The sequence below is a fragment of the Gallus gallus genome, chromosome 5 (genome assembly GCF_016699485.2).
Source record: "Gallus gallus isolate bGalGal1 chromosome 5, bGalGal1.mat.broiler.GRCg7b, whole genome shotgun sequence".
In the NCBI taxonomy this organism is placed as follows: Eukaryota; Metazoa; Chordata; class Aves; order Galliformes; family Phasianidae; genus Gallus; species Gallus gallus.
In genome coordinates, this window is record NC_052536.1 from 52,527,991 (window position 1) to 52,540,693 (window position 12,703).

Here is a 12,703-nt window from a genome sequence, read left to right on the forward strand (position 1 = left end):
GCCAGCACAAAGTCTACTTTTACTGTGTTGGTTAAAGTCTCTATGACAGCAATTTCAACATATTTCTACCATTTTGTTTAAATTTGCTCTTGGTGAGCAGATTTCTGCTCTGGAAGTGTACCCTTATTCTTCAGAAGTCGCACGAACTGTGCAACCTGCTGTCTCATTCCAGTTGATGTTTCTTCTCTTTAATACTGCTGGAAGGCAGCATGAGGAGAACTCTGCACGAGAAGCCTCTGTGCTTAAATATATACCTTTAAGTTCACTGCACAGCTTTCCTTTTGTCAAGCTGATACTGAGAGTTTGCATGTCACAGTATTTTCTCTCTCACTCAATACTGTATCGACATGAAGGTAAGATATGCTAAAACTACCAAGAAAATGGTGTCCAGAGAAGTATACAATGGATATCCTTCATATGCCTAAAACCTGCTTTACTGATGATCCAAGTTCCCTTCCTCTTTCTGTTTGTTTTCAGGATCTTAGTGTCAAAAATCGGTTGTTCTTTCATGTTTTTATTCTGTTCTAATTTTAATTGAGTTTCTAAGAATAATTCCAATAAGTTGGAACAACTTGCTGCACTTCAGAAATGCATCTTATTAATTTATGTGGAGCAATGCATATTTTTCTAATATATAAAAGCATTTTATTGATGATGTTTCTTCATTATCTTTGTATTCTTACCTCCTTTTATTCATCATTTCCATTGTTATGGTGATCAGCACTGGTGGTCACCTTGAACAGAAAGCTTTGTCTAACGTTTTGAGCTGCTTGTTCACATCTCCAGTGAAAAATAATGAAATCCTTTGCTAGATTTACATAGCTATAATGAGACTAGATTCATTTTTTCCTTTTATAATGTTTTTCTTCTCTATCAGAGAGACATTAAAAAGAAAAACTAACGGCAGTGACTGTACAAGCCCAATTGCAAGTAATCCTGGCTCAAAAAGAGATGCCCACTTCTGCGCAGTCTGCAGTGACTATGCTTCAGGATATCACTATGGAGTCTGGTCATGTGAAGGCTGCAAAGCATTCTTTAAAAGAAGTATTCAAGGTAGGAAAATCAGCTTTTGATGATTTAGCTCAAGTGAGATTTTTTCATATGATCAGAGACTGCAGCAATTGCTCTGGTAGTGGGTTGATTTAAAATCCTGGTGTGCGGTGCTGCATGTGTAAGTAGATTTGACTGCTTTGTCTTTTGGTTCTTCTGTTATCAACATCTGGAAACATTACAAAGCAAGCAACTCATTTCTTTAGAGAGGAGGTGGAGAACATGTCATGGGAGAGCCCAGCAGCAATGGCCTCAGTGGGATGGCACTGCGCACCTATGAATCTAATTGCAGTTTGTGTTGCAAAGTAGACACAGTAATTCTGAATTTGTTATAGCAGATGCAGAGTAGATACTTCTCACAAGCAAAATTTTTGGATGAGCTATTCCTAACAAAAGTATATTGTTTGGATCTATTGAGTCATAGTATATAATATCTACATCCATGGTTGCTATCACAGGCTATAGGCAGTGACTTCTGCACTGTATTACAGCTTAGTATCACATCTGCTTCTTACCCTTGGCTCTGGTCATCATGTCCAGAGGCCTCTTAGTGGAAACTTAATCCAACTGACATTGAATGATAACTATGGATACCAACACACTTTGGTCTGTAATGTTCTCTTCCTCTGCTGCATGTGGCCTTCAGGAGTCTTGAGGTATTTTCTTTTGACTCAATGTGGCAGAGTTGGTGTCGCCATTAGAATCAAACTTAAAACTAGTTTGCCTTTCCAATTTATTGTGCAAGTTCTGTGCAGGTAAATAACAATTTCTACAAATTGCTGAAAGTTCTTTTGACTTTTTAAAATAATTGAAGATAACTTTGTCTCTTGTTAACACAAATGGAGACTGAATTTGGTCTCAAAGTGTTTTCTGTCAGGAAAATTATTTGCCTGTTCTGTGCTGATCGCATGTGCTGTGGCCATGAACAAGTTGCCTACTGTGGCCTTTTGTACACCTTAATGTACCCTGTCAGGTAATATTTGTTTGTGATTCAAATAAGTGAAAGTAAGTTTTTGGCATAAAACACTACTGAGTGTTCAGTTGCAACTGTTGTTATGAAGGATGCTGCTTATAAAAATTGAAAAGTTCTGGGCATCCTGGAGCCAAGCATTTGGCTTTTGGCCTATGGTAGGCCCAGAATTGAAATTAAAAGGTTACGACTGGACAAATGTGTGTGGTCTCCTGCTTGTCTAAGTTAGTCGTGTATCAGTCCCATATCTCTGAACATCTGCATGCAACATAAATAATCTCAAGGACATGGGAGTTTTAAACCACTTTATGCTCCTTTGTGCTTGGGGTATAGAGCAACAGAGAGCTTCTTCCTCCTTTCCCCTTGTGTTGTGTGAAGAGTGATAAACAGTAATTTGTTTTTCAGTCGTATCTACCAGAAGGAAATGGGACAAACTGTAACCTGCTCTTTTTAAAACTCTGTTGGTTCAAAAATTCAAGGTTAAAATTATTTTAATTTTGCAAGGAAATTGTCACAATGGTTCAGTTAAATAATTACTCTTGGGGACATGAACTCTTGGACTTGCTCATGAATCAAGGCAAAACACAAAACCAAACAACCAACCACCCTACTTGTAGACTGCTGTATCTTTGTCTGATCCATTCTTAATGTTTGAAAAAAAATAACTTAGAGAAACAACCTGAGTGAAAAGAAATTAGGAAATGTAAATTATTGAATATTTTTTGTATTCTTTGGTGATGACTGCAAGAGAGATTTACAGTGTTTGACAACAGGTAATTTGGTCGCATTTAGATCAACTTCATAGTCAGGTCTAGTTTATAGGAATAAACTTTTGAAACAGATTATTGGTTAATTAGAAACAACAGTGTAAAGAGATTCTGAGAAGGTGGGGGAGAAGAGAAGACAGCTGGTGCAAGTAAAACAAAAACTTGTTGATAATATATGAAAGTTATACCTTGTGTTTGTGATTTTCTTTGTTTTGTATGGTATGCACTAATTTATGCCAGTCTCAGGCTTTTAATTTCAAAATAACAAAAACTTCTATCAGGGTCAGTTCTTCAAAGGCTTCTTCATTCCTGGGACTTATCAAGCCCGACAGAGAGTTCATTAAATAGAGGTGTAGTTTACTTAAATCTTAGCAGACAGAGGCTGTGTACATTGCTGTTTTCAAATGTGCTGAGGACAAATTCTGCTCTCTGCCATCTGTAGAAACCCAATATACAGTAAGATGTTTTAGACTGGGAGTAAATTTCCGCACGAGTGTATGTCTCATTTTCAGTAATGTGTTGGTATTATAAGATGCTTGGTTATCTAGCAGTCAACAGTAAAAGCTGGTCTATGCTTTCTGGTTGCATTTTAAGGCCATATATCGATGTTTTCAGTACAGGATAAATATGTGATTTTGCTTTGTTTAAATTAACGGAGCTTAGATAAGAAGTAGATGAGTTGCTTAAAATCCCTGATTTGGGAAATAGCCAAGAGAGGTTGGTGGAGATGTTAAATTTTTCTCCTTTACTCTGCTGCAGGACATAATGATTACATCTGCCCAGCTACCAATCAATGCACGATAGACAAAAACAGGCGCAAAAGCTGCCAGGCATGCCGGCTACGGAAATGCTATGAAGTGGGAATGATGAAATGTGGTGAGTTCTGTGTGTTGTTGTTGCTTACCTGGGATTTGGTGCATTCAAAATACAGTCAATTCTGTACAGCTTCCCCCCAACTGATCCCCAGAATTCTAAAAAGGCACAACAAGGCAATTTGAGCAAGGTTTAAGCAAGTTTTATAGGTAGGAATGCACCAATTCTTAAAGCAGGAAGAGACTTCAATTTTCTGAATTAAGCCTGTGGGAAGGAGCAGGGAGTAGATTAAATACAGGAAAACCCTAGTTCCTCCGCTGAGCTCTGTAAATGAAGCTTATTTGCATGCTATATTCTGCAGAATGGGAACCAAGGATGCTTCTGCCTGAGTATCAAGTCAAACTGAAATCCTTTCTAATGTGGGGGTAAATGAGCCTGTACTATGCCCTGGGGCTGAATGCAAGAGCATTCAGCCCCCCATTCTGAGCAGTAGTAAATTAGCCTGGCATCCTGCTTCCAATGGTGACAAAGAATGAAGAGGGAGGAGTGAGACTAACATCTGTGTGAAGCTACTGCTGAAAACTCAGCTTCCAAAAACTATCAGTTTGGGAGTTAGTGATCTAGAAGAGGTTTGGATCTTGGTGGGTTAATCAAATGGCAACTTGTCCAGCGTCCTCATTTTTAATCCTGTAAAGTCTTAGCATCTACAACACCCCATAGCGAGAAGTTCTGCAGCTTGACTGCATGTCTTGTAAAGAAAAGTAATCCATTTTCCAGGCACTTTCTGTGGGGCTTTATCTGCTTATAGAGGGTTAGGAGGTAGTTCTCTATTTTTCTTGTTGTTGCTTCTCATGGGCTTCTTTCATATGGTCACTTCCGTTCTTTCATCAAAAGAAGCAGTGAACTATCCCTGTTTATCATTGCACTATCTAGCCTTTTGTTTTACTCCCCTCTACTAAGTCCTGTTTCTTGTAGGTGTACATCTAGAATTTTAAAGGTTACTCTTAAGAAGAAAATCCCTTTAAAGATGTTTAAGTACTTAATGTACTTTTATAGTCAAGGTTTATTGTTCTTATGGTTTTCCCAATGTTCATGATAGAAATAGGCTGGGAAAACATTACTTACGAACACTAGTATGGAAGGGACAAGGTCGTTGTGCCTGGTCCTTGGTGATTAGCAGGCATGCATATCATTTCATCTCATTTAATGCAGATACCTATTTCTATTTCAAAGCTAGACTGTGTTTTTACCCTCCCACCGCTTTGATCTGGAGGCTGTTTGCAGAATATTATTTCTTTCATTAGGAACATTCTTCTGAATTCCATCCAGCATTTATTGCAGAATGTTTAATGCCCATTTATTCTTGTGGCAACACTGTCTTGTGGCTTAGAGGCTCTTTTCTTTATTGTTAACGCTCTGGTTGTATTTATGGATTATAGTCATATCCCCTCACAGCTTTTGTTTTATTAGACTAAATAAACCAAGCAATCTCCCCGTAAAAGAATCTATTGACGGATTTTGGAAGTTAGGGCAGCTGGTCCCATAATAATCTCCAGGATGGACTAATGCATTTTGCACTTTGATGACAAGAATTGTAGAAGGTATTCCTGTGAGCTCTCTTCACTGTAGTAGCATTAAAACATGCCTACGTCTGCAGGAGGTATTCTCTGCATGTAGCCCAGGATGCTGTTTGCCTTTTCCGTGGCTGTATCATACTCAGTTTGTAATCATTCAATGACCTGTTACGATTGTTGCCTCCTTGTTCAATTCTATCTGATAACTCCCAGCTTAGAGCCACAATTTCAACTGTTCCTTGTATTGCTTTTTGTACTCCTGAGGTACATAATGATGTCTGTTACTCAAAGCAGCTAGTTCTTTCTACACTAATGTCTTATTTTATTCTGCACTGATGTATCTCCCCTTTATTGGTGTTTTTTGTTCATGTGGTCTTAGCTACTTTTGCTGACTGGATTCCAGAAAGGAAAACCTTCTTGCAAAAGGGAAACATTTTGAAACTTTACTTTCTGAATAGCACTGCTGTCTCGTATCCAACTTTATGACTGAGAATTTTACTCCATCTCTCTGAGAGTGTTTTCTATCAAGCTTCAGCTTTGGAGGGCTTCTGAAAAAGTTAATTCTATTGTGGCATAAGGTGGTCTTCCACAGTACTTCCTTCAAATGAATCCTTTTATCCTAATTGTCCAGGAAATCCTGACTTGTGTTTAGACCTCACAGACACTAAGGTGTTACAAGCAATGTAATGAATGTTTATACAACATTGATGACACTTTAAAACTCATTTATGTACAGATATATTAGATATGTCTGTTGCGTCTGATACATTAAATATAATAAGTAATGGGAGTTATATATTTAAAATAATTAGTTTTTAAATTAGTTTCAGTAGCATTGAAACTTGAGAATTTTGAGAATTTGAGAACCTTAAGAAGTTAAAAAAAATATATCTAAAAATTACATGATAATTGAAGCTGAATTGTCTGAATTCCCTGATGATAAGGGAATACTGATGATAAGAGACAGCTGTGTGTAAAACTGATGAATGGGGACGTGGTGGTCCCATTATTTGACAGACTTTTAAACCAGACAGATTTAAAAGTGTGTTTCTTGCATGAAACACACATGACATTTCCTGCAGATTGGAGTGATTATCTTTCATTTTTTTTTCCTCTTAGAGCAATGCTTTATTACCACTTTTATGCCATAGTAAGCCATAAAAGTGTACATTTTCTTTTTAATGAAGGCTTTTCCCCAGTCTCTGTGCTTTTTCCCAGGTCACTTAGTGAATTCATTGGTTCACTTCTGCTAAAGCCTTGGATAGGATGGTTTGTCAGTGCATATTTGCTTGGGAAGACTTGTTGTCCTGCAGAAGTGGCAAAAGAGCTTCAATTACCACTTTGCTGGTTTATGAAAGCTCACCATAAACTCTACACTGCATCAAATCTTTCAATCCTAATTTTGTGTAGTATCAATAGCCATCTTGAGGAAAATGTGTTTTGTGTATATTTGTATATGTTTCTGTGTGTAAATGTACTCGGGTAGTATATGTTTGGTGATTAGCAGGCATGCATATCATTTCATCTCATTTAATGCAGATACCTATTTCTATTTCAAAGCTAGACTGTGTTTTTACCCTCCCACCGCTTTGATCTGGAGGCTATATTTTTATTTTTATTTTTTCCTACTATATTTTTAAAATAGTAGGAGAAAGTAGGAAAGTTTTCCTTTGGAGTTTCCTGGCTTGAAGACTCATGAATGTCATAGCATTCATAAATGTAGATAAGTCAACCTGACAATCCACCAGAATTTCAGCGGAGCCTAGCTTGGAGGTACTTTGTATTAAGGTGATAATGGATTTTCTAGCAGAATATTTATCATACTGCTGGAAGCACAGGGTCTTAGACACTGTATCTGTAAATTTCTCTGTAGGAAGCCTGTATTGCCTACTGTTCTAATCAAGAAAACTACCGCTAAATTTTGGCATTAGGAGTGATAGTAGAAAACTAATTGCAAAGAAAGCACTGTCATCAGGAACAAGGAAAACAGAATTACTACAAATATATTAAAAGTAGATTCTGCCCTGAAACCTTGAATAAAATAGATCTGGTTAAAAGAGATCTGCTCTTAGAACTTTCTGATGTTCACCTAGGGAGCCTGAGATGGTCTGAGCTGTTTGCCCAAGGTAAAGAAAGAAGAGGGGAGTTGCTTCATCACTTTGTTATAGCTACCCTCTGTGTAAATATGCTGGTGCTTTTTCTTTTTTTGGTTCCCGAGGCTGAAATAAACATTCTTTGGTAAGAAGTCTTCAGTATCCCTGTTGTTCTTGTTAGAATAGATTTAATTCTTCCAAAGATAGAGCTCTTTTTTGCCACCTCCCTGACGAAATGAGAATGCTGGGGGTTCATACTAAAAGGCAATGGCTGGATACTGCCTCTGAGTACTGATGCTATTCCTTCATTTTACAGAAAGAAGAGCAGATTTCTGTGTGGGGTGATGTATGGATTTTGAAGTTCAGAATTTAGCTCTCTTTTTCTCCTGTATTTGCCTGCCCCTTGTAGCTTCTGGATAGCTCTATGTAGCACAAACACTGCAAACTATTTTTCATGTAGAAGGTTTCATGGCATTCTCTGGACATGAAATGTATTAATTATAGTTCATCTCTTAGAAATTACTGTAATTTCATCCCCTGTTCTCATATGTTCTTGGCAGACAGCAGCAGCTTTGTCAGCCCTGTTCTATGAATACTCACCAGAATGTTTGCATTTCCTTGCAAAGTGACTTGAGTGATTATGATTTACTAATGAATGCTTGCTCTCAAACGCTACTGAACTGACTAGTTACATAAGCAGCTGTCAGGGACCAAAACCAACGTTAAGAGCAATGTGCCCAACTGCCACAATTACTGCCAGTAATCCTTGTCTGCAGTTTGTCTGTAGGTGAGTGAACAGGTTCTTTCTAAGGATTTAACGTAGAATATCTCGAGTCAGAGGGGACGTATGAGGATCATTAAGTCCAGCTCTGTTTCCACACAGGACCACTCAAAATCCAAACCCTACATCTGAGAGCATTGTACAAACTCTCTTTGAGCTCCTGCAGCTTGGGGCCCTGCCCACTGCCCTACAGAGCCAGTGCCATGACCACTGCCCTCTGGTGAAGAACCTTTTTCTGACCCTCCAGCCTGACCCTCCACTTATGAGGAGCTGTAGGCCATCGTGAGGCCTCCCCATGGCCTCCTCTGCTCTGAGCTGAGCAAACCCAGCGACTTCTTTCAGTGTGTTTTATTACTTACGTTCTTGCAGTCATTCACCCATGTGGGTTATGATGCTGTAACTTGAGGTCTTGCCCTTGGTCTAGTGTTCTCAGCTGAATACAGCTATTTTCTTGTGCAAATAATTGCTCTAAATAAGAAGAGTGTAGTAGGAAGAATGAGAGATTTGATCATCTTATGCACTTTTCCAATTGCCTGAATTACCTTTATTTGAATGAATGTTAGCTATTAAGTATATTTAGGGAGTTGGTGGCAATTTCAGTAATAGTTTCTAATCTTGGAAACTTTAAGTGTTCTATTGCTGTGCCTTTACACGGGTTGATTCATATCTCTATATACTAAAGCTAAACATTAAGCTTGTCTATAATTATTTCTTACATACATATTTATAAGCACACATGCCTTTTGGATGCTAGTAATTGTACAGGCAAAATTTTTCAGTTCTGTCTGAACTTCACATTTAAATAGGAAGCACAAAAATTCCTTTGCATTGCTGAAATGTTGTATTAATTGGAAAAGCTGCTACTTCCTAATGTGTCCATTGACTGGCAAGCTTAAATATTGCTTTCTTAGCTGTGTAATCTTACAGCTCTCTTTTTTTTTCCCACGTATCAGCTGAGTAAATTTAAATGTGGAAACAAATAATTTTTCCTTTAATTATGGATGAGTTGTGTTTTATGCACACTGCTCAGCAAATCCGACTTTGCCTGCTTTGAATTAAAATAACAGTAATTAAAATTACAAACAAAAATTAAGTATTCTGTCCGCCCCCCCCCCCCCCCCCCCCTTTTTTTTATTTCCTACTTCATGCCTCATTTTTTTTTTTATTTTTTTATTTTTAATTTTCCTTTTCAAAAGATGTGGGCACAACTGATCAGAGCATATTGAGTCCCATAGTACTGGGTTCACTTCAGTACCAGGAACTGAACTGGGATCGATCAGCAGGTTGCAAATTCTTTCCCGAGCTCATGTCACTTATGACATGTGTCCAGTTTGCTGGAGTTTCTTCCTCATTGTGCCACCAGACATCTCCTTATCTCACCAGCTCCCCCTTCAGCCAGTAGCTTTTGTGGTCCCTTCAGCCAACTGAACTACTTTGCCATGTGTTTAATTCAAAGGCTGCTCTTCTTCATGCATTTTCTATTTGGGGGATTCACATTTCCAACAGGTACTGAAGGATGCATGTCATGGAACAACTGCTATTTTCTAATAGCCCAAGAAAATCCATCCTCCACAGTGTGTCTCCCTATGGCTTTTAGTCTGCTCTGTTTTTTTCCTTCTGTCCTTCAAGGTGCGCGTTTTCAAAACACTTCAGCAAGGCACTGCTTCCTGCTTTCGTTCAGTACTCTCCTGGTGATTACCCTCTCTACCATGCACATTCGTATGGAAGTCAGAGACATGGATCTCTCTGTAAACAGAGCACGCCAATACCTTGGTGCTTCTTTATTCTGCCTCCAGTTGTACTTTTGTTTCAGTTTCTTAGCACATTGCCAACCTTTCCTCTTTGTCCTTCCTGAAGGAAAATATTTACATACTTTCAGTGCGTGGTGTGCCTTCAGAACAGTCTGCAGCCCACTGTGCTACTGGAATGTTTTTCTACAGCTGATGAAGTGCATTCAGACTTTCCTCTTGACCTTTGTGCGTTAGTCCAAAAATGAGGCCTAGCAGAGTTCACCGCATCTTCCATGCATGTGTGTAGAAATTAGCCTCTACCTCACTGTCCTTTGACTTTCTCAAGAAGAAAAGAATTTGTCCAGAGAGATGAAGAACTTGTTTGTTACTTATGTGGTTTTACAGGTAAAACTTTTTTTTTTCTTTTTGAGTGTCATAATCAAGGTTGATTTTGTAAATGTACCATGAGATAATGCCTTCAGCTCTGTTTGTCTCTTCTGGTATGTTATCCTCCCGTGTCCGCTGCTCAGCTTCTCTGGCAGCTTCTAACTAGTTTTTATTCAGCTAAACTAGGACTATGTCGTTCTGCAAATCCCTGATTATTTTCCTTCAATACAATGTTTATGTACATGTCCTGCCAGTACTCAAGCCATTTCATCCCACCCCTTCTCAGGATACAAAACCATCCTTTCCTACAATGAATTTACTAGGAACCAGTACTTCCAACTGGTTCCAAACACTACTCTGAATGCTTCATCCCACTTGGGTTCCTCCATGCCAGAGAGCTGTTCAGTGAACCAGTTTTGCCTGTTTGTCTTCTCCAGTCTCATCTGCTTCCAGGTAGTGGGTGTTCTCTAATATTCAGATCTTCTTTACAATTCCCTTTTACATCTGATGCAGTTTACTGAACAGGCAGCAAGTGAGGTTTGTGACAATGTGCAGTTGAAAGTTCCACACCTGTAAAGTCAAGGCAGACTTGTTAATCCTTAGCCAGTCTTTTTGATGCCCTCAGGTTATACCTGACTGGCTTCTACATCTCATCCTTCTCACAGGTTGACTCAAATGGTGCTTGACAGCTGCTGAAGACAAGACAGGATTGTGATCTGACAAGCCACATCATCTGGGAACATCCGCCACTGAGACTCTGCATTCACCCAACATCTAATTTAGCAATAGCATCTGAAATTGGGTTTTTGTGTGTGTGTGTGTGCCCTTACTCCTTTTTATTTTTAATTTGGCGAATGTATGAACCTCTTACTTTGCTAAATGAAACTCAGAGCCAGAATTGCATTGCCTTGTTAGAATTTAGTCAACTCGTGTTCTATGTAACTGATAGATGTGGATGAAGAATGATAAGAATTGCTGAGACCAGCAGCTTGATAGAAGGAAAACTGCACCATTACTATGTCTGCTACCTGCAAACATGAACAGCTGTTGCCGTTAACAAAAACTGAAAACCCATATCCACAGCTAGCCATGCTAATTGACAGACACCACATCTAGCACTTATGGAAATACAAATAGTGGCAAATATATGGTTTTATACAATATGTATCCCTCCACTAGCTGGGTTTAAACTCTCTGTCTGCCAGGCAGCTGGCCCCTACTTCCCTAGGGCACAGGAACCAGTGTCTGGTACTCAGCCCTTCTCTCATGCATCGGTGTTATTAGTAGCTGGCCTTTGGTTTCTGTGATCTTCCATGTGTCTTGTTCGCAAGTTCTCTTGCTCATATGTATGTATGCAAGGGGGTCTCTGGCAACTGGTCCAAACCCATGGCCCTACTGGTAGGTGACATCCAGATCCTCTGGTATAGTTAGAGGTTGACTTGGAACTTCTGGTCACTGCAGGTGAACTGAAAAGCCTTTCCTGCTGACTTATCTGGTGGGTGTCATTTCCAGACCACAGGCTGATCACTGTTCTTTGACAGCCACGAGATTAGCCGAGTCAGGGTGCTGGTTGGAACTGCTGGGATTTTTCCACTGTCGTATTCATCTACTCCTTTTTCTTCGTGCACTTTATGAAGTTTATAAAGAATAATAAAGAAGAACCACATTCTGTGGCTATGATGTTGTTTTGGGCAGCACACCAAAAAGGCTTAATTAGCTGCAGTATTGTCAAGATAGCAGCACTACATGAAAGGATGCTTTTGTGTAGTTTATGGGACTGAAACAAAATGAGACAACCTATTACTATGCTTTAAGACTCCACGGTCTCTACTAGTAGAATAATAAATGTCAATCTGATATAGATTTATGCAACCACTGGTATTTATGTATATATGAAAATTCAGTGTTTGAATATCATGTCAGTAAAAGCATTGGCTAGCAAAAAAAAATTGTGTTTTGGAAGATTTAGAGGAAAATGTCTCACTGATGTTGAAAATGTTAACTACTGGAGGATTCAAGCCTATGAATCTATTTAGTAACATAATATTTCCAAATAACTTGATTTTTTTTTTTAATGTGATGAAAACTTGCATGTTAGTTAGTGTCAAAGTTTATTTATAAATAAACAAAAAAGGTGTGAGGGGAAACAGACACTGTGGTTGAGCTCTACCTCAGATGCCCACTGTTTTTAAACCCCTTAGCCTCTTTCCATGGCTGCTCTTCAAGAACAGATTACAGTGATCCCACCAATAATACTGATAGGCAGAGAATGTTTAATGTTGTCTTAATGAACAGTAAAAAGTCATCTTGAGAATTTAAGGCCTTTGTAAAAGGACTGTTCTGTGAAAGAGAAATAGTGTTCTGTAGGTGTAATTCCAAACTGGGGTCTTGCTCTTTCTAATTGTAGATACCCAAATTCACTATGGGGAAACTCCAGTTGGCTTAACTGGACGTAGGGAGAAGACAGGTTACCTTTCAGTAGGTCCCTAGCTGAGCACCCAGCTAGCAGCGAGGCCCAGCTGTGCTTCTGGCTGAGAT

The 12,703-nt window shown here is 38.9% G+C and overlaps 1 protein-coding gene across 6 annotated transcripts in view; it reads left to right on the top strand.

The window, feature by feature from the left end:
* The window catches only part of ESR2 (estrogen receptor 2), an 83,171-nt gene that overhangs the window by 55,118 nt on the left and 15,350 nt on the right, over positions 1-12,703 (top strand). For all 6 annotated transcript variants that reach the window (XM_040700579.2, XM_046941376.1, NM_204794.3 and 3 more), the window contains 2 exons: positions 878-1,053; positions 3,547-3,663. In XM_040700579.2, coding sequence (XP_040556513.1) covers positions 878-1,053; positions 3,547-3,663 — 293 coding nt within the window. The remainder of the gene's footprint in view (positions 1-877; positions 1,054-3,546; positions 3,664-12,703) is intronic.